Source organism: Hemisphaericaspora subhashii (genome assembly GCF_019202705.1).
Source record: "Hemisphaericaspora subhashii strain CBS 10753 chromosome Unknown scaffold16, whole genome shotgun sequence".
NCBI classification, from domain to species: Eukaryota; Fungi; Ascomycota; class Pichiomycetes; order Serinales; family Debaryomycetaceae; genus Hemisphaericaspora; species Hemisphaericaspora subhashii.
Genome location: NW_026057435.1, coordinates 138,411 through 157,077, shown reverse-complemented (window position 1 = coordinate 157,077; position 18,667 = coordinate 138,411). Strand labels below are relative to the sequence as shown.

Genomic DNA, 18,667 nt, shown 5'->3' with positions numbered 1-18,667 from the left:
TCTACCAAGGTATACTGTTCTATTTCATGTCTATCTATATATATATATATATCCACATAGTTCTCTATTTATTCGTTATTGGCTCGTTTATAAAAAAGAATGGATGAAAACTATCAGTTTGTTAGTTCGGATTAACTTTTAAACAAAAAAAAAATTTGACAGTTATATAGTGGGGCAGAATAGAGGGGTCTAGGTCGGATAATTTTTTTTTCATCAATTTTTCATTGTTAGCTATAGAATTCGAACTCTTTGAAGGATTACAATATTCAATGAATGTGAATCAGGAGTATTGCACTATTGAACATACCCAGTTGTCTACATTCTAACTCATCATCCATTAACTAATTGGAGAGACCGATTGTGGATCTCAAACAAATGTTTATAGTTAAGCTTTGGTCAAAATCCTGCATAATGAGAACTGAATATTTTTTAATGTAAGAGTACAATCTCCAGGTTTTTCCCCGGATATCTCAACTTATTATTGAATTGAAACAAATTTAATTGGATAAAGCAACTCCGAAATAACGTTTCAAATGCAATGGAACGCCCTTTTTTAACTTTGCTGCGATGTATAATACTGTTCGATTAGAGTCCGGCAGCGAAAAGACGACATTTTTTTGTGTGAACGATGTGATGGACGTTTGGTACTTGAAATAAATATTTATCCTATTTCAAGATTGCATTTTAGGAAAACGTAAATCTTCCGCACACTCCGATTTCATGGTAGGCAGGTTAGAAAGTGTTTCAGAAGTTAACCTACTACTATAAATCTATTCGGACTTGATCTTTGGTCCACAGATCTACGAATAATCTTACTTTTGTGTGTTGTTTCAAACTCCTGGGAAATTCCCCAAAAAAATAATTATGACACGAGAGAAAGATATGTGGGATATGGCACGCATAAACTTAATATCTTGATCGGTTAAATTCACCAATCGGTACTAAATATTCAACTACAAACTCTGAGCTACGCCATATTATAACTTTTATCACCTATACAAAATGCCTATTCTAAGTCTGGTAAATGTCTCAATCTGGCCGCTTTGAATCTGCTAACCTTAATATCATTCCCATCTTCATCAATTGGTTCAAATTCTAATTCCTTTTGAGATTTCTTATATCCATTACGTTCCAAAATTAACTTATTTCTTAATCGATGGTAATTCTCGTTTATTTCCAGGAGAAATATTTCATTCTCTAATTCATCATTATCAACTTCTACATTTTCATTCTCGACAATTTCGTCAACTAAGATCAGTCCGTCATCCTCATCCTCCTCGTCATGGTCATTCTCAAACATTTCATGCCCTTCTTCATCACTATCAATGCCACCGTCCATTCCGATCTCACTCAAATTGGAATCATAATCATTGGCAGTCTTTGGTTTGGATATCTTCCGGTTCGTCAGTTCATCTTTCAGTGGCATAGATTCTAACATCTTATTCAAAATTTCAAAATCATCAATCTTGTCAACTACGGGTCCTTCCGTTACAATATCATCATCATACATTCCCAAAACATAGGCTTTTGCCATAGTATCTAAATCATCTGTAAGCGACTGGTAATCTAATCGAGTTTCTCGTATTTCTTGGCCGCTCTGGTCTTCGTCATTGCTCTGTTTGGGAGATGATTCTGGATCCGTTTCGGGGACAGGTACTGCATTTGCACCACAAGGGATTGGAATTTTCACAGGTGGTATATGCGATTGTATTCTTGATGCTTGGAATCTAGAAATTGGTTTGGATGTGTTTGCTGGTGGGTTCGCTTCTAATATTTGGGATTCCAGAAGATTATCTACAATGATTGAATCAGCGTCGGTTATTTTCAGGACAGCAATATCTTTTGGTTGATTTTCAACAATTTTATCGTGAATTATTGCGTTTGACGAATTTCCTGGAAAGTCATTGCTTTCTATGATATCGTTTTCAATTATTGAATCGGACATAACTGGCTCCCTTTCGATACTATCATTCTCTACTATTCTGTCTTCCACAGTTGGAATTTTTTCAAAGATCCCTTTCTCCATTATTGAACCCTCCATAACTGGAATGCTTTCGACAATTTGTTTCTCTATTATTGTATCCTCATTAACTGGAATGCTTTCGACAATTTCTTTCTCTATTATTGTATCCTCATTAACTGGAATCCTTTCGACAATTTCTTTCTCTATTATTAAATCCTCGATAACTGGGTCTCTTTCAAGAATTTCACTTTCGACAATTCTACTATCTAGTAACTCATCTTCATGTGCAACATTACTATCTTGGACTTCCATTTTATGATCTAATCTTTCCTTCATGATAATATTTTGTTTAAACAATGACATTTTTGATCCTGACCCATTATCATCATAATCTCGAGGGGGGTTTCTCAAAGTTTCACTTATATTCTCCACCTCTTTAATATCCAACGTCTCAGCAAACCGAACAGATTTCTTTTGCTTAATAGACTCAATTGTAATAGGGGGTTCCGTTTCCGGTTTCAAATTTCCCTGGCGAAGTTTCATAATTTGTTTCCACAATAAATTATTTGAATCTTGATTTAACCCATATGCATGATTTGGTAAGTTATTCTCTCCTCCACCATATAATAAAGCATCTGCTAATTCATCGTCATCTTCATCTTCATCTTCATCTTCATCGAATTCGAATTCCCATTCTTCATCATCAGCATAATTCATATTTGAATCCATAGAATCGTCAAACTCATCAGCAAGAATCTCCAACTCAATCATGTCACTTTGATCAATCGCTATCTCATTAGTGGCAGATTCCTTTGGTTGTTCGTCCCCTTCAAGTTTGTTGATTTCTTCAATACATATTTGTTTGAGATTGAATTTTTCTTCAGGGTTGATATGAAGCTGATCTATTTTGTTCAATAATTCATCTTGATCTAGAGTTTTCGATAATGTCTTTTTGGGTGCTAGCTCCATATCATGTAACAAATCTTCTAATCGCTCTACTTCTTCGTCTTGTTGGTTCTGTTTGTCTGATGTGCGGCCATTATAAGTTGGCTCGTCTTCCAATGATTCTTCTACGAACTGGATCTTATCTTGTTGCTTGGGAATATCTTCTTTTGGAGTTGGTAGTATATGCTTGTCTTTTTGGATATGATTAGCTGGGGTTGTACTTACCTCTTGCAGGTTACCGCTAATAACAGTCTCCACTTCCTGTTGATTTTTCGATTCCTTCTCTTCACTTATTTTGACGCCGGTGGAGGATTCTGATATATCTACTGGAATATCATTAATCTTGACATTAAGTACATGTCCATCCTCATCGATTTCCTCTTGAATATCTAAAAATGGTAATCCTTCTTCATTAAACTTATTTTGGCCCTCGTCCTCATTTGCAGCTTGTGAATCATCCATTTCTTTGGTAAATTCAGCAAACTTGATAAACTTTTCTCGGGTACTCTTTGCTTCGTTAATCTTAGTTTCAATATCCTGAATAGTAGAAGTGAATAACTGGATTCGGGAATATAGGAACTGATTCGCTTCTTCTACATTTTTCTCAACAAAATATCCTTCACCTAGGTGTATTAATATTGGAGGTGTTTGTGATGCAATGGATTTTTGTAATAATTTGTAATCATTGATTTGATTCTTAAGAATATCCAACTTCTGTTGGAGGTTATTTATTGTTCTTGTGATTTGGTTGGTCAATACATCTGCATATTCAGATTCAGATATTGTACCATTCATTATTGGCAGTATTGTCATAATGTGATCTTAAGAAAAGTGAATACAATGGAGATGATCATCAAACTTTACGAAAATTCTTATAGCTCCCAAAAAAAAATCTTAGACCATTTTTTACGCTGCTTTGCTTTAGGGGGGAAGAAGGGGATATAACCAGTACCGACCCAAAAAGGATTCTATTCTTTTTCAAGTAGAGACTCTTGTTTAAGAAGCACAGTGTTTAAGAGAATGTACTTTTTGAGGTTCCAGTGTAAGAATGAATATCTTAAAAGAGAATATCTAAAAACATGTATTGTGCTACAAATGAACTAAGAAATCATCTAAAATAAATGTCTAATGAATCAAAGAACTATAGTCAAAATTCCTAAGTTCCTCTAATTGTCTTTTGGAAAGCTGTGACTTCTTTGATACTTTATCAAGTGGTCCGATAGGACTTGCGGAAAAGGCATCATACAATCCTCTAAAATAATCTCTAGTAACGGTTGACATGTTAGGATAAAGGAAATTAGAAAGCCTAACAGAATGCGAACATCCTTTGACAGCTTCCTTTCCATCAAATCTATTTTCTATCCAAGTCCACGCTGCCGGAGCTCCCACAATTGTTTCGGTAAGATGGCCTGATGTTAAGTCCTCAGAAAATTCCAAAGATCCAATGTCATTTTCACACCAGATTTTATATACATCTTTTGCTCCATTAATAGGAACAATCATATCAAATGATCCATGATATATGAATATAGGGATTTCTGGCATAATATCTTTGGAATGATTGATTAAAGAATTTTCGTCGATAGTGTTACTAATCACTTCATCCTCTAATAACTTGAACCCTTTGGGAAATGCTGGCAGCTCACCAGTTAAAAACTCTTTATATGCAAACATAAATAAAGCTGGAACTAAACAAAGCTCACTACCATCTTCCAATGTCATTTTATCAAAGGCATGTACTTCATCAAAAATTTTGTCCCTAAATTCAGGGTACTCATTGGCGAGTCCATTCATGGCATTGGGAATAAGGGCTGCAAAAATACCTCCATCAGTTGCTTCTGCGGTTGCAGTAATATTAGTAACAAATCCTCCTAAAGCGGCACCGATCAAGTTCTTGGATAATTCAGGAGCATATTTAGGTTGTAAAGAAGCAGCCCATGAAGATGCCAAAGATCCTCCAGAATATCCCCACATTGCCACTTTAGCATCATTACTTATTCCTGTAGTTTCACCTGAGTTTAAGGTCGCTCTAACTGAATTGAGAACTGCTTGGCCTGATTGTTTCCCCACTGTAAAGGTTGCTTTAGGACCTTCGTAATCTGGGGTCACCACATAATAACCCTTCTGCAACGCCAAAACCATAAGTGTCATTTCCAACTGGGTTGCCATTGTTCCAAGAGCAGCACCAGAAAGAACTCCATAAGAAGGCGCACAGTCCAAATTGGACGAATCTTCAAATGTTTGATAAGAAAGGACTTTTGCTGGATCGGAATTATAGGGTTCAATTATAGTGGTGACGAAAACATTTGGATTACCAAAGGAGTCTTCAGATCTAACCAAAAGTTGCCAGGTATTTTTAACATCTAGTGGGAAAAAGCTACTAGATAACTTGCTTGGAGCTTTCCTAATTCTCAATATGTCACCTGGCTTGGCATCTTTGAACCCATCGGTTGCCGTATAAAATGGATCTTTTGAAGGTGGTTTTAGTGATACTATTGCACCAAGCGATAGGGAGACAAAATTTGCAGCAAAATATAGAATGGATGCGATTTTCATGATTGATACTGTTGATTTTGATTTAACAACTTTTAACAATAAAATGAAGAGCTTAGATTTGTTTAATCATTTTTATATAAATTCTAACTCGTACCTTTTTTATATAAGTTCTAAATCGTAACTTTTTTATAATAATAAATCTATAATATCCTTATGTGAGTTCGAGTTGCCTGATAGAGAACTTAAAGAAGTTGCAAAAAAGATTCGATTTTCTTTTTTTATTTTAACTAATACTTAAAGTTTCGTTAATGCGCGATACAGCAAATCTAACTCCAAATCAGGATAGTGAGTCAATCAATTATTCAGGGGTTCACGCAATCTATTGTTGTAATTTGATATCACAATTTATCGTAAGACAGTTCTGATTGAGATAAGCTTCTAAAGAATCGACAGGCTTGCTTTTTTTTGATGTGAATAAACGATTTAGTATTTACAATAAGCAGGTACAATTATATCATTTTCCGATATGACCCTGATTCTTTCCAATTTCTATTTCTTTCTAAAGATTTGGAGTGTTCAAGCTTCCTTTTATGGTTTCAGGAAATTCTGAAATCAATCCAATTAAACGATGTACACAGATCTATAGCACCTTATTATCTCAATAACAGTCCCTTTCCTCCGTGCTTATTCTCCCAATCTTCCAATGCCTGTTCCCATTCTTCCTCTTCTGTCATCTCATTCGGTTGTTCTTGTCCCAGTTTTATCATTTCTTCGTGTTGTTTCTGTTCTTGGGTATCGTATTCTTGTTTATATTCTATCCAACGTTCATGAATATCGACATCTTGAAAAACTCCCGCTCCACTTTGACGGGTTGCTTCACTCCATATTGAATCGCCTCCAATTTCACTTCCAAAACTATAACCGTTTGCTTTATCTATCACACTCAAAAGATTGATCATGCTTTGTTTATTCTCTACCGCTAATACTTCAAAGGAAACTAAATGGAACTCCTCCACCAATTCTCCAATCATTTCACTCAATCGAACATAATTTTTACCAAGAATTGTATTTGATTCTCGTTCAAGCAAAGGTGTCAATCGATGTAAATCTTGTGCTTCAGTATAATAATCTAATCTGAAAGGGAGTTCGCCATACTTGTGTAGCATATCTATTTTGCTTATAACGTTTACATGTGGTAAATCTAATTGCAACATTGATCTTAAACTTAATAAAAGAATTGAGATATATTGGGATGGACTAGTTAAGTATATTGAATCGACTAATGAAATGACGCATAGTCTCATTCGCTTCTTCTGTGTCAAACTTTTGAATATCTTATACAATGAATTATGATGAGTAAATAATTCCACTTGTCCTGGACAATCAAATATGATATAATTTTGTTCATTAATTAATTGATCAATCTTCTCTAAAAATGTTTCAATACCTTCGACATCTAACAGTTCTAACGCATACATCAATCCACCATTGGGACCCAAATTCAACTCCTCCATTATTTCTTCTAAGGTTATATAATCACGTATATCTAGGGCACAATTAGGATATGGTAATCTATCATTCGCAGGGTCCAAATTTACAACACACAGTTTTCTACCTATTGCCGACATAAATTGATACATCCCATGACAATAAGTGGACTTTCCTGACCCCGGTGGCCCAATCACTATTTGACCAAACATGAAGTGTACGTATAATGCTATTGATATTTGACTATAGATGGTAGGTGATGAGATGAATGGTAGTATAAAAAGGTTGGTGATTTTATCCAAAGTACACGTCCTCTTGTTCAAATCGCAGTAAAAAAAAATCTTGAAGGCAAAATTCAGATTTTCCAGTTGACCATTTTACAACTAAAAACGAAGTCAACATTCACATTGGGGGAAGAAACAATCGTCAGAATTAAAGGCTCATATCATCATCACTATGTCCACGTCAGTAACAACATCTAGTGAATTAACATTCTTAAATAAGACAATTGCTGTATCGCCCTTGGTGTTATTGTCAGTTGTCGATCATTACAACCGTGTTTCCAAAGATTCTAAAAAGAGAGTAGTTGGGGTGATATTGGGAGACAATTCCAGTGACACTATAAATGTTACCAATTCATATGCAATTCCATTTGAAGAAGATGAAAAGAATCCAAGTGTTTGGTTTCTAGATCATAATTTCATTGATTCAATGGGAGAAATGTTTAAAAAGATTAATGCTAAAGAAAAATTAATTGGTTGGTATCATTCAGGTCCAAAATTAAAACCATCTGATTTAAAAATAAATGATGTATTTAGAAGATATACTCCTAATCCGTTATTATTAATTGTGGATGTTCAACCTAGAGAGGTTGGTATTCCAACTGATGCATATTTTGCAGTTGAAGATATCAAGAATGATGGTTCAGCAGCTGAAAAGACATTTGTACATGTTCCTTCATTGATTGAAGCTGAAGAAGCGGAAGAAATTGGGGTAGAACATTTATTAAGAGATATCAGAGATCAAGCTGCTGGAACGTTATCATTAAGAGTAACTCAGACTTATCAATCTTTATTAGGATTACATCAAAAATTAAGAGAAATTGCCAATTATTTGGATAAAGTATATCACAAGAAATTGCCTATCAATCATACAATTTTAGGTAAATTACAAAATGTATTTAATTTGTTACCAAATTTGGCTCAACCTTCCTCAACTTCTTCGCCTTCTTCTAATCCAAATCCATTAGCTACTGCTTTTACTGTAAAGACAAATGATGAGCTTATGATTGTGTATATTAGTACATTGGTTAGAGCAATTATAGCATTCCATGATTTGATTGAAAATAAGTTGGAGAATAAGAAATTGAATGAAAATAAAAGTAATGGTGGTATTTCTGAAAAATCTGATGGAATAGTGGTTGATACGGAATAGAAAAATGTATAATAGATATAGTAATAAATATTTCAAATTTTAACCGTTTAATTCAGTTTGATCTCTTGTTTTAACTCGTTTTTAGTCTAAATACAACGTTTCATTATCATTCATCAGTCAATGGCTCTCGACTCATATTGATTGATTTCAACTTTCCAAGGGGAAAAAACTCCACGCGAAAAAAAAAAAAATTCCTCGAATCCCGTTTCATGAAATAGTAAACCATAAAAACTTTACTTTAATCTTATAACATAAGTAGAAAGAGGAAGAGACAATTCCCTGTTGAAATTATTTCCACATTTCCTGTCACTTGATATCTTTCAAAGGAATTGAAGGAAGAAAAAGAAGAATAAGGAGAATAAGAAGAGTATTTTGTTGTCCAATATTTGTTCACTGACTGTCGTCTCTTTGATTACTAAAAACGATGTCATCCAGGATAATAATAGGAACTTTCCCTCGATTCAATTCGGTGAAGAATTTCAATTATTTCTTCCAGAATACGAAATCTAAATTAATAATAGATCAAAATTTTATATCAAATACTCATCTATATCGATCTGCAAACAAACGATCCTTTTTCACTTCATCACCAACCAAAAATCATGTAAAGCCAACGGTTTCCAAACAATCACATATATTTGAAAATGTTGCTTCTAAAGTTTTAACATGTCAAGAACCAGGAGCCCAGCTGTCACAAGGATTATCAATGGATGGTCCAAAATTACCTTTCAAAATCACTCCTAAAGAACCAGGGTCAAAGCAAGCACAACCAACAATACCTAAAACAAAATCAGAATTAAAGACTCAATTGACAGCTTATTTAAAGTTAACTAAACCAAATTTAACAGTATTAGTCACCTTGAGTTCAATTTGTTCTTATGCAATCTCACCCCTTTCAGTTACATTACATGAATTAATATTCTTAACCCTTGGAACAGGATTATGTTCTGGAGCAGCTAATGCAATTAATATGGGAAGAGAACCTGAATTTGATAGGCAAATGCCAAGAACTGTAGGTCGACCAGTTGTAAGAGGATTAGTTACACCTCAACAAGCATATAATTTTGCTGCCCTTACTGGAACATTAGGTTGTACAATGTTATGGTTTGGAGTCAATTCCACAGTAGCATATTTAGGGTTTGCCAATATTGTGTTATATGCCTGGATATATACTTCGTTAAAGAGAAAATCTATTATAAACACCTGGGTTGGCGCTATTGTGGGTGCTATCCCACCATTAATGGGTTGGGCAGCTTCATCGCCATTAAGTTTACCAGGAGCATGGTGTCTTGCTGGGTTATTATACGCGTGGCAATTTCCTCATTTCAATGCTCTTTCTCACGGAATAGCTCAACAATATAAATCAGCCGGTTATGTAATGGCAGCTAGTGAAAATCCAAAATTAAATGCTAGAGTTGCCTTAAGATATTCTTTGTTGATGTTTCCATTATGTTTTGGATTAAGTTATTATGGAGTAACTGATTGGGTATTTCAATTAGATTCAGCTATTGTAAATGGTTGGTTAAGTTATTTGGCTTATCAATTTTGGGATCAACAAAGAAAGAATTATAAAAAAGGTTCTAAACCTACAGCTGAAGGGTTAGCATTGGCTGGTGTTCATGCAAAGAAGTTATTCTGGTGCTCTGTTTGGCATCTTCCAGCAGTATTAATCCTTGCAATGTTACATAAGAAAGATCAATGGAATAGGCTTTTTAATTATTTGGGATTGTCTGGCAATAAGAATGAGAATAAGGATAATATGAAATTAAGTTATTAAGTAAACGTACTTGTAAATAGTTAACTAACAATAATATACATATTTTACGAATTGAACTAATTATGTAATTCTATTTATTCATTGAAATTGATAGTAATTTCAATCTACAAGTCCTTTTCTAGTTTGATTGCAAAAATTCTGTCAAAAATCTTACCAAATAAATAAACAGTCAAGTCTTTTCCAAGACAAAGAGTAATAATTACTTTTGAAAATCCCACAAGAATACAAGTGATTCTAATATCAAGAAGATGAATCTATGTAGAAACTTAGAGCAGTAGAGAAACTGCTTAGTAATTGTGAATGGGTTCGAAAATATCTATTGTCCTAATAGATTTGTAATCACTAGGTTGAGTAAACAAAATTGCACCTCGGTTTAAAGAAAAGTTAACCGAATCAGTCGGTCTTTATGAATTATATGAAGAATGAGACGTCATCAATTCTCGACTCATTTCATCAATAGCAAAGATTCCTTTAAAAGAACATTCTTGTAATACACGCTCTGTTCAACACACATTGTTTCTTATTGTTATAGAAAATTGTTTGTATGATTAATATCATCAGTTGAACATCTCAGTTCGCTCACTTTCTTTCTGGTGGGAAAAAAAAGATGATGTGTTACCAATTAAGGTAACAACGAATGGAACAAAGCAAACTTAAAAATTTAAACAAAATCTTAAGATTTAAAAACAATTAACGTTTTATTCTTAAGTTGAGGTTTCTTTAGAAAGTAATCGCTCCAGCCATATACAATAGAAGTTAATTTAACGTTTTTATTTATTTATTTATTTATTCAGCATCATTTGTACATAGATAATCTACATCAAAAAAATGCCGGATTGGATGAGTACATTTCCAGGATATCAACAATTCCTAGCTTATGCTAAACTGGCTTTTGGAGGATTAATTCAAACAGGACCAGTTCCAAGACATGTTGGTATAATTATGGATGGGAATAGACGTTATGCAAAAAGTCATAAAATCGAAATAAAAGAAGGTCATAGTCTAGGATTTGAAACTATGGCAAGTGTATTAGAATTATTATATGAATCTGGAGTTGATACTGCTACAGTTTATGCATTTTCAATTGAGAATTTTAAACGACTGAAATATGAAGTTGAATGGTTAATGGATTTAGCAAAATCAAAATTTAAACAACTTCTTGAACATGGTCAATTAGCGGAAAAATATGGAGTTAGAATAAAAATTATTGGTAATAGACACATGCTACCTCAAGATGTATTAGAAGTTTTACAAGAAGTTGAAGAAATGACTAAAGATCATAAAAGAGCTACATTAAATGTTTGTTTTCCATATACTTCAAGAGATGAAATGACTCATCTGATAAAACAAACAGTTGAAGATTCAACAAATCAACCTAATATCCTTATTTCTCAACAATATTTGAATGATAATTTGTATACAAAGGAAGCACCTCCATTAGATTTATTGGTTAGAACATCGGGCACTTATAGACTTTCTGATTTTTTATTATGGCAATGTGTTTCACCTGATTGTACTATAGTATTTATTGATAAATTATGGCCTGAGTTTCAACCATGGGATATGGCCAAGATGCTTATTAATTGGAGTTTTAATAAATATTGGTATGGGCATGCTAATGGATATTTATTAACCGAGCATAATAAAGTATCGAAACTGCAAAAGGAATCCCAAGAACAGTCATCAGAAGCAATTACAAATAACAATACAGAATTGCGTACCAAACAAGATTAGCAATGCCCCACAGCAGGCAAAGCATAAATAGAAATACGGTAAACAGTATTACCAATGCCCATGGCTGGACAAAATGTATAAATAGAAATACAGTACATAGATTTGTTGTGCGAAGGTCAATAAACATATCGTTTGGGGAATTCCGGGTGAGTTCATTAAGTAAGTATAGCAAATGGTAAATACCATCTGTGACTAATAATATTTGTTTGACCTACGCATGACTGGTTACATCATTCAACTAATAAACATAATCTTCATGCCACTAACATTTCATCATTATTGTATTCTGTAGAGTTTCTAGATAACCAGTCGGCTGCAACATGTATTACTCTCACAATAAACACAACCTTCATGCCACTATCATTCCATCATTGTTGTATTCTGTAGGGTATGTAGATAGCCAGCCGATTGTAACATCAATATCTCGCGGTGGCATAAGATGGGTCACTCAGGCGACTGCAAAAATTTATTGGTGCCGAAGAAACTGCATACAAAATTGTTCAATAGAAGTGACAGTGGCAGTGGCGGGAGTGGCAAAAGAATGATTGTGGTGGTGGGGGTGGCGGTGGCGCTTTCCGGCATGACTGAAAGTTGATTGCTCGCATAAGACGGCATTTCAGAAACAGGCAATCCAAACACCGATAAAATTCCGCGTGTGCGAATCTTGTTTTGGCGTAGAAGCGAAATCGGCCAACCGAATGCGAAAAAAAAAAAGAAATTCAAAAAAATTATGAGTAATAGGTCACGTGAATTTGAGTAAACCTGAGTCACAATTTTTCTATTGTTAGCAACCACAAACGCCAGAAATGCGAAAAGAAAAAAAAGAAATTCCCGAAATGACTAAATTGGATGCCGATTTATATACAGGAAATTACTCATTCTTTGTTGGAGAAAGTGGGAAATTGAATTAGATATCATAAATTATATAAAGTAACGATAAACCACATTCCTCCCACAGAGTTTTTTATAAATATTGTTTTTACATTACAAGTTTGCTTCTTTGATATTTACATCTTAGTTAAAAACAAACAAACAACTACGACTACTACTACTACTACTACGACAACAGCACTTTAACGAATTCATTTTTTACGACTTTACTTTTTTATTACATATTCATACACGGTTACTTTCATTCAAAGGTTATTTTCATTTCATTTTTAAGGGTTTTACATTTTCTTCACAAGGATTCAAATAGGTAGAGATTCATTAATAAGAGATCTCATTTCATTTCAAAAGCGTAATCAAAGCGACACACATTCACACGAATAACAAACAAAATTAAACAACTCCTAAACACTACTTTTTAATATTTTTCATTTTCATATTCCATTTAAAGCTAAAATGCAACCAGTTTATTAAATCAAACGTTTATTACGTGTATTTTATTTTGGACTTACTATTTGACTGTTATTTATTTAAGGAGTTTTTTAATTTGATTATTTGATTTTATTTTTTTCAATTTTACTAGAAGCTTGACTTTATTATATTTTTTTTGCACCCAAATTTATTATTATTATCAACATGTATTCACCATCACCATTGACTGCAAACATTATACTCAACCAAGTTATTACAGCTACCGAGAAGGAAAAGACTACCAACACCAGGGCCACCACTTCCTTGTTAACCCCACCACCAACTGTCACCACTAAGAACAACACCCCATCTATTCAACAACAACAAGAATCCCCTGAACAACTTGGAACTTCAACTGTAGCACCTAACAATGTTGGGTATTATACCAAACATTTAAACAAGTCACAATTCAATTCAATCTTAATCAATTGTTCAATCAATTTGCTTAAGATTATTTATGGTTCTGAATCTATTGATACCAAATCATTAAGTTTATATATATTTGAAATTTTAAGACGTTCTAAAACTTCAATTCAAACATTACAATTGACATGTTTTTATTTATTCAAACTTATTAAATCAGGAGATGTACCTACATTAGATCCTAAGAAATTATTCTTGGGGATGATTATTGTTTCATCTAAATTTAATCAAGATTATAATTATTCCATGAAATCTTGGTTAAAGATCCTTGGATTATGTCCTGATGATATCAATAGTATTAAAATGGTTCAAGAAATTGAAAGAAATTGCTTAAGTTCTTTGAATTATGAATTATTCTTATCTGGTTTAAAGTATGAAAATTGGTGTAATGTATTGATTATATTTGGATATGATTTCATTAAAAGACATAATATAAAGCAGCACCAAGAATCAAGTGAAATCATTTGGGAAACCAATCATATTATTATTGAAAATAGATTAAACAAATGGAAAGGATTCTTTGAACATTTTAAATATGATAATTTGAATTTTATTAAAATCAATTTTCATAAATTCTTCCAAAATCAAATTAACAAAAAAGTCTTTGTCCTTAAAGTTGATGAATCATCTTCTTCTGCATCTATCCCTCCTAATAGAAAGAGATGTGGTGAATCAATTGATATTTGTTTAAAGAAACAAAGAATTGATTCTATCTAGGATTACTTTTTACTCTAGTTATTTATAGAATAAAATACACGTTTTAAACTTACAGTTATAACGTTTGTAATGTTAAATCTCTTCATTCTCATCAGAACTTGTAGAGTTAGGTATATTTGTATAAAGAATGATTTTTTTGGATATCTTTTGCAGCTTCAATATTTTGCAACACCTGTTGCAAAAAAAAAAAAGTAGAGCATTAACGATATTTCTAGTTACCAATGAGTATTTGGCAGGGAGGGAACTCATAAAGAAAGCCAACCACTATATTTTAACTCTATTTACATTATATACAAACATCCATCATTACCCCATTTTCCTCTGACATTTCTTAAAGGCATGAATCCATCATTACGACCCATAACATCTTTATTATCTTCAATCATATTATTTCTTCCAATAACTCTATTAGCTGTCTTTCCAATAATATATCCTCTAATATTAACTATCCCTATCCGTTTTTCATCTACATGAGTTAATTTAACTTCTAAAGATTGACAAATGCATCCAAATGGTCCAGGAGCAAAAGTACGATATTCATAATAATCAGAAAGGATGATTGGACCGAGTACGTTATAATATCCCCATTCTTGAATTATGTGAGCTTGATAAAGTGTTCGAAGTTGGGAGATTTCAATACAATTATATTTGGGATTATGTTGATTAATTGAATTATTCAAATAGATTAATCGTAAATTATTGGAACCTTTGATGAAGATCCCACGGGATAATAACCATTGTTTAAATTGAAGGAAAATGTTTGAAGCGGCTAATGGCATTGGAAGTAAGTTTTCTGGAATAGATAATATGGTTGGCTTGATTGAATTGATTTTTGAAATATCTTTAGAAAGTGTCAATTTCGGATGAGTTATTAATCCCATTAGAAATTTATTAATAATATTCATTAATTGTTCATTTGATTGATGGTTGGTTATTATCAACATTGAATCATCAGTTGTAATTTTTGATTGAGAAGGAAGATGTTTAATAGTTGATGCTAAACTGCTAACAATATTTAATTGAGTGAATTCAATTGTTGACATAATCCCACTATTCAATTTACGAATAATTCTAATGGCTATCCCTTTATCCTTAATTGGATCATAAATATTTTCATATGAATATAATTCCTTTCCATGTTCTGCTAATGTTAAAGCATCTATGTCTATAGCATTTTCCTTTGATTCGTCAAACTCATAGAATTCTATAGTTGTTTGTGATATTAATCCTGCAATTACAACAATAATCCATTTATAATCGATATCATGATTAATTGGGATTCTAATACATGTATACTTGTTTTTGATACGTTCAATCAATTCATGTACAATATAATTGATTTTTGAAAATGGAATTGATTGATCTTCAATTGTTAATTGATAATCTTTATTATATTGTAAATGATTAATTAAAATAGTCCAAATATCACATAAATTCCCCAGACGTAATTTATAAGAATTATATCTAATATCTAATCCAGATCTTATATGACCAGTTTCTAATTTATTTGATCTATATATTGGAGATTCATTTTGAAGTCGTACAGCATCATGATTTGATTGTTCTAATAAATAAAGATCAGGTACATCTTTGAAATAATCTAATGATTTAATGAACAGGTAGATTAATACTAATATACCCAAGATTACTAAGAGGATTGACTCTGACATTGATAATTAGACTGTATGTGTTTCTATTAGTATTATATATTTCTAAGTGATAAACAAAAAGAAGATTGAAGAATTTTTCATGGGTTAGGGCTATACGAGGGAAACGCGCATATATTATCATCATATGATCTCACACAATCTATATTCAACTACAATTGAATATGGAATCTAAATCTTCTAGACCCATCTTAAGTAAATCACATTTGGCAATAGTAAAAATGACTATTTTATAACCGCCAATCTAGAGGGGAGGGGTCATTCTAATTGGGAATACAAGAGGCACATAGTAGTTAACTACTGCTAATTTACAATGCGTAACATATTGCGCGCGTCGTTTCATGAGACAATTATTTCAACTAATAAAGATGCTATAATTATAGATACGCTATAGTAGATGTGATAGATAGATTAATCTGCCTAATTCTTTACTAATCGTCATTAGATGATTCCCATCTAAATCTCTTGTTCTATCTCTATCTCTTGTGTAAATAAAGAAAAAGGATAATGTTAGCAACGATGGGCTGTGTCAAAAAAAGGGCTTGCCATACTAAACTAAATTTAGTCAAAGAGAGAGCCTAACAGAGCCAGCCAGAAAGTGAGAGAGAGAGATCAACAGAAAGAGAAAAAAAAAAGAAATTGCCGTGAAAATAGAAAAGTGGCCACGAAATAAAATTGGTCATTTTATAGCTTTCCTTAATTAACTGATTATTATATGATTTTATCAAGTATACATCCCTAAATCTATCTGCTGCTTTTAAATATATAAACAGACATCCATATTCATATTTACAACATCATTTTTCGACAGACACTTACAGACAACACACATAATAAATGAATCTAATGAATCTAATGGTTCCTAAATTTAAATCAATTCATCATTTATTAATAATCTTATCAATATTATGGATAGGTACATTTTATATACAAGAAAGATTCATAACATATAATACAATAACCAAATGCAATTGGCCAAACTTATCTCAACTGGTACTGCTGCAACTGCAACTGGAACTGCTGCTACCATCTCCTTCAAGAGCAAATATCTTATTAATTGCTGATCCTCAATTAATTGATCAACATACTTATCCTGGTAGAAATAAATTATTATTAAAATTATCACAACATACAGTTGATATATATTTGAAAAAGAACTATAAATACCTACTTCAACATTTACAACCAAATTATGTCATATTCTTAGGTGATTTATTAGATAATGGAAGAGGAAGTGATGATTCATATTTTAAATCTCAATATAATCGATTTAATAAAATCTTTTATAATAATTATAACAAAAGATATGTTCAAAATACAAATTGGTTTACAAATCTACCTGGAAATCATGATATTGGATTCGGTGATTTAATTAATACAAATACAAGACAACGATTTATTGAACATTTTGGCGATCAACAAATAAAAACAATCAATGGGGCAGATTTAATCATGTTAGATACTCCTTCGTTATCTTCTCTGAATGAGGCTATTAATGCAAAATCAAAAGAATTTTTGATTTCCAATTTCCAAAATCAACCTAAAACTAATCATAGAATATTATTATCTCATGTTCCATTATATCGTGATCCTGAAACTTCTTGTGGGTTATATCGAGAAACGAAAAAATTTGATGTATTAGGTCATGGATATCAATATCAAAATTCATTAAAACCCGATATTTCCAAATATTTATTAGATTTGGTCCAACCAGATTTAATCTTCTCGGGAGATGATCATGATTATTGTGATGTTAATCATCATATTACAGACGGAGAACATGAACAAAATTTCCGAGAAATAACTGTCAAGTCAATAAGTTTGGCAATGGGTATCAAGTATCCAGCAGTTCAATTATTATCATATACTGACGAAGAAGCTACCTTCAATTATGATAGTGAAATTTGTTATTTACAAACTCCCTATTGGAATATTATTCATTATGTATTCATGTCTATAATATCTGTATTGATGATATTATGGTGGAATGTAAAACAGAAACCAAGCAGATTTACTTATACTTCATTGTTACCCATATATAGTCATTCAACCGTGAATATCCCATTTGAATCACATTCCAAAAAAATCCATCGATTCTTAAAAGAACAAGATGAAGAAGAAAAAACTGAATTAATAGATTCTCCAACATCATCATCTTTATCATCTACTACATATACATTACCAAACACAAAAATATCAAGTATTCCAAAATATACATTCACTCAAACTAATCATTCAAAATTATCAACAACATTTAAGAATTCTAAACTTGGAAAAGTTTATATATTAAATAAGAGAAGGATGTTTACGTTTATGAAGAGATGGAATTTATTTTCATTTGGTAAAAATATACTTGTATTAGGTGGAATAGTTATTGCTATTTATTATATCGGGTTTTGTTTAACTTTATAGACACATACATATTGCTTGAAAAGGTGAATGAATAAATTTAAATTTAGAAAGTCAAAGAGCAAGAGAAAATAATCGTAAAACTAACCAAAAAAAATATTTCTATTTTTTTTCTTTTTGATGTAATTTTTAACAAGCTCAAAGCCGAGAATTTTTTGCAATCATTTTTTTTATAATCCAGTAATCCTCCTTTGCTTGTGGTTTCAATTGTTACATTTTTTTAAAAAAAAGGAAATGTGTTGTCACTTTTCTTAA

At 32.1% G+C, this 18,667-nt stretch overlaps 9 protein-coding genes across 9 annotated transcripts; 5 read left to right on the top strand and 4 right to left on the bottom strand. All coding sequences in view use genetic code 12, as the record gives it.

Annotated features, from left to right (window-relative positions):
• Positions 1–1,006: 1,006 nt before the first annotated feature.
• J8A68_005612 (uncharacterized protein) lies at positions 1,007–3,703 on the bottom strand (the record flags this gene model as incomplete). Its single annotated transcript, XM_049409698.1, has 1 exon — positions 1,007–3,703. The coding sequence occupies one exon, from the start codon at positions 3,701–3,703 to the stop codon at positions 1,007–1,009; it is 2,697 nt and encodes an 898-aa protein (XP_049261170.1).
• A 330-nt stretch (positions 3,704–4,033) lies between these two features.
• J8A68_005611 (lipase family protein) lies at positions 4,034–5,464 on the bottom strand (the record flags this gene model as incomplete). Its single annotated transcript, XM_049409697.1, has 1 exon — positions 4,034–5,464. One exon carries the CDS (start codon positions 5,462–5,464, stop codon positions 4,034–4,036), a length of 1,431 nt encoding a protein of 476 aa, XP_049261169.1.
• Positions 5,465–6,057: 593 nt separating this feature from the next.
• Positions 6,058–7,104, bottom strand: J8A68_005610 (putative GTPase; the record flags this gene model as incomplete). The annotated part of the gene is made up of 1 exon (XM_049409695.1): positions 6,058–7,104. One exon carries the CDS (start codon positions 7,102–7,104, stop codon positions 6,058–6,060), a length of 1,047 nt encoding a protein of 348 aa, XP_049261168.1.
• Positions 7,105–7,348: 244 nt separating this feature from the next.
• Positions 7,349–8,326, top strand: RPN8 (proteasome regulatory particle lid subunit; the record flags this gene model as incomplete). Its single annotated transcript, XM_049409694.1, has 1 exon — positions 7,349–8,326. The coding sequence occupies one exon, from the start codon at positions 7,349–7,351 to the stop codon at positions 8,324–8,326; it is 978 nt and encodes a 325-aa protein (XP_049261167.1).
• A 424-nt stretch (positions 8,327–8,750) lies between these two features.
• On the top strand, positions 8,751–10,103 carry J8A68_005608 (protoheme IX farnesyltransferase; the record flags this gene model as incomplete). The annotated part of the gene is made up of 1 exon (XM_049409693.1): positions 8,751–10,103. The coding sequence occupies one exon, from the start codon at positions 8,751–8,753 to the stop codon at positions 10,101–10,103; it is 1,353 nt and encodes a 450-aa protein (XP_049261166.1).
• Positions 10,104–10,931: 828 nt separating this feature from the next.
• Positions 10,932–11,837, top strand: RER2 (ditrans,polycis-polyprenyl diphosphate synthase; the record flags this gene model as incomplete). Its single annotated transcript, XM_049409692.1, has 1 exon — positions 10,932–11,837. One exon carries the CDS (start codon positions 10,932–10,934, stop codon positions 11,835–11,837), a length of 906 nt encoding a protein of 301 aa, XP_049261165.1.
• A 1,524-nt stretch (positions 11,838–13,361) lies between these two features.
• Positions 13,362–14,336, top strand: PCL5 (Pcl5p; the record flags this gene model as incomplete). Its single annotated transcript, XM_049409691.1, has 1 exon — positions 13,362–14,336. The coding sequence occupies one exon, from the start codon at positions 13,362–13,364 to the stop codon at positions 14,334–14,336; it is 975 nt and encodes a 324-aa protein (XP_049261164.1).
• A 281-nt stretch (positions 14,337–14,617) lies between these two features.
• J8A68_005605 (uncharacterized protein) lies at positions 14,618–16,006 on the bottom strand (the record flags this gene model as incomplete). Its single annotated transcript, XM_049409690.1, has 1 exon — positions 14,618–16,006. The coding sequence occupies one exon, from the start codon at positions 16,004–16,006 to the stop codon at positions 14,618–14,620; it is 1,389 nt and encodes a 462-aa protein (XP_049261163.1).
• An 834-nt stretch (positions 16,007–16,840) lies between these two features.
• On the top strand, positions 16,841–18,415 carry J8A68_005604 (uncharacterized protein; the record flags this gene model as incomplete). The annotated part of the gene is made up of 1 exon (XM_049409689.1): positions 16,841–18,415. One exon carries the CDS (start codon positions 16,841–16,843, stop codon positions 18,413–18,415), a length of 1,575 nt encoding a protein of 524 aa, XP_049261162.1.
• Between the last annotated feature and the right edge of the window lie 252 nt (positions 18,416–18,667).